Genomic DNA, 2,439 nt, shown 5'->3' on the forward strand with positions numbered 1-2,439 from the left:
TACGTGTTCGAGTTTACAAATATAGGCAGTTCAGATTCCTTTCAGTGTCCAGAACTACATATATTTTTAGGTCTCAGGAATCACTGCATATTTATCTGTAGATATAGCAGTTTAGAATCACTTCTAGATGTTGGAGTCTAGATTTCTTTGTAACTTTAGGTGTTTGGATTCACTTGTAGATATGTACCCAGACTCACTTGTACAAATAGATATCCAGACACACTTGTAAATAGACGTATAAAAACCTTTATAAATATAAGTGTCCGGATTCACTAGCATTATAGTCATTCCTGATACCCATGTAACTATAGATGTTTCAGATTAACTTGAATATACTGATTTTCCGGATTCACTTGTAGATGTAGACTTTACGGATTCACTCGAATATATAAATATATAGTCGTTCCGGATTCACTCGAATATCTAGACGTTCTGGACTCACTTGTAGATATAGACTGGATTCACTAGCAGAGATAAATTACATTGACCTAGCTATCAGATTTAGTAGTGAGCAACTTGCTCAGAACTCGAGACGGTAAGCATTGCAGCTGGTCTCATGGTCCTGTAGATTGATAGTACAGCGGGAAGCAGACGGAGCCAGGTCGATCTTGTTAGCGATGAGAGCGTCCTCGTTAGCAGCAACCCAGTATCCCAGGGCGTCGGTGTCATACGTGGGAATGATGGTTACTTCTGCCGGAGGAATGACCGGTGATTAGTGAACTATAACATGTAAAGAGGATGTAATGAAATTATTTTTCATCAATATTTTATGAAGTATGAAAGCTTTTGCAGGTATGTGTATGAAGACACACACACACACACACACACACACACACACACACACACACACACACACACACACACACACACACACACACACACACAAACACACACAAACACACACACACACATGCACACACACACATACACACACACACACACACACGCACACACACACACACACACACACACACACACACACACACACACACACACACACACACTCACACACGCACACACACACACAAACAAGCACACACACACACACACACTGAAGGACAAAGAGGGTCATGGAAGACATGATAACGACATACAAAATACTGCGTGGAATAGATAAGGTGGACAGAAACAGGATGTTCCAGAGAGGGGACACAGAAACAAGGGGTCACAATTATTAGCTGAAGACTCAGACGAGTCACAGGGATGTTAGGAAGTATTTCTTCAGTCATAGAGTCGTCAGGAAGTGGAATAGTCTAGTGAGTGATGTAGTAGAGGCAGGAACTATACATGGCTTTAAGACGAGGTATGACAAAGCTCAGGGAGCAGAGTGAGAGAGAACCTAGTAGCGATCAATGAAGAGGCAGGGCCAGGAGCTGAGTCTCGACTCCTGCAACGACAATTAGGTGAGTACAGTTAGGTGAGTTCATGGATCATACAGTGTTTGGGAACTGGATGGTAATCAAGCTTGAGCCAAGGAGAGTGAGAAGGACTGCTCCAGTTCCTTGGATGTGGAGCCCTACACCAGCAGCATCTTGAGAGGCTGGTTGCTAAGATAAATAATGATATATATATATATATATATATATATATATATATATATATATATATATATATATATATATATATATATATATATATATATATATATATATATATATATGTATATGAAATTTTACTGGGGAGATTGGAAAAAATGTCTACAAATACAATAGAACCTGCAAATACTTTGACAATGTAATTTACGGTGATAGAAAAATGTAAAAATATTAAACACGAATGTAATTGAGTAACAAAAGTTGATGGAACATTAAAAATAAAATAATATAAAAATATTGCATATAAAGTTTGATGTATATCAACTTTTTTGTAGAATATATGAGTAAATTTATTCAGGCATACGCATATACAGTTACATAGATTACCATACATAGCAGCATATGGTTAAAGAACTTAGCATAACCCAAAAAAGTTAGACAAAGTGACTTATTTCCAAATGTGGCTTATTTCCAAATGTTCAAATGAGTATAATAAACATCTGTTTAGGAATACTTGTGAAGATGCTACATCAGGGCACTGAGAATCACTGAATTATAATATTTAAGACGAAAATATAAGTATAGTAGTGAGTTTTATGTATGATTACACAGAAGAGCAAACAAATTATGGTTTATTCAAGCTCTTTGTTAGATTAAGTGTGTATTTGTTGAGATACATTATACTCTGATGTTTTTATTTTATGAGTTTGAAATAAGGTAAAAGAGTTGTTACATTAAAGGTAATTATAAGAAATCATGTTGGTTTTAGAGTAATTGTGTCATAAACCAGTTTGTGTATATAGATCAACATAAGTTTGATAGCAAGACAGAGATTTGTTGAACATAAATTAAGAAGAATTGGTAAAGGTTGTAGAAGGCTCTGCTTTGGAACTTTACTACTTAC

General features: G+C 36.2%; 1 protein-coding gene across 1 annotated transcript in view; it reads right to left on the reverse strand.

Moving 5' to 3' along the window:
• Positions 1 to 375: 375 nt before the first annotated feature.
• The window catches only part of LOC128701898 (titin-like), a 298,565-nt gene continuing 296,501 nt past the window's right edge, over positions 376 to 2,439 (reverse strand). Inside the window, exon 6 of the mRNA XM_070099809.1 lies at positions 376 to 690. Within this exon, the coding sequence (XP_069955910.1) occupies positions 521 to 690 (170 nt within the window). The 3' untranslated portion in view covers positions 376 to 520. The remainder of the gene's footprint in view (positions 691 to 2,439) is intronic.

The sequence above is a fragment of the Cherax quadricarinatus genome, chromosome 69 (genome assembly GCF_038502225.1).
Source record: "Cherax quadricarinatus isolate ZL_2023a chromosome 69, ASM3850222v1, whole genome shotgun sequence".
Lineage (NCBI taxonomy): Eukaryota > Metazoa > Arthropoda > Malacostraca > Decapoda > Parastacidae > Cherax > Cherax quadricarinatus.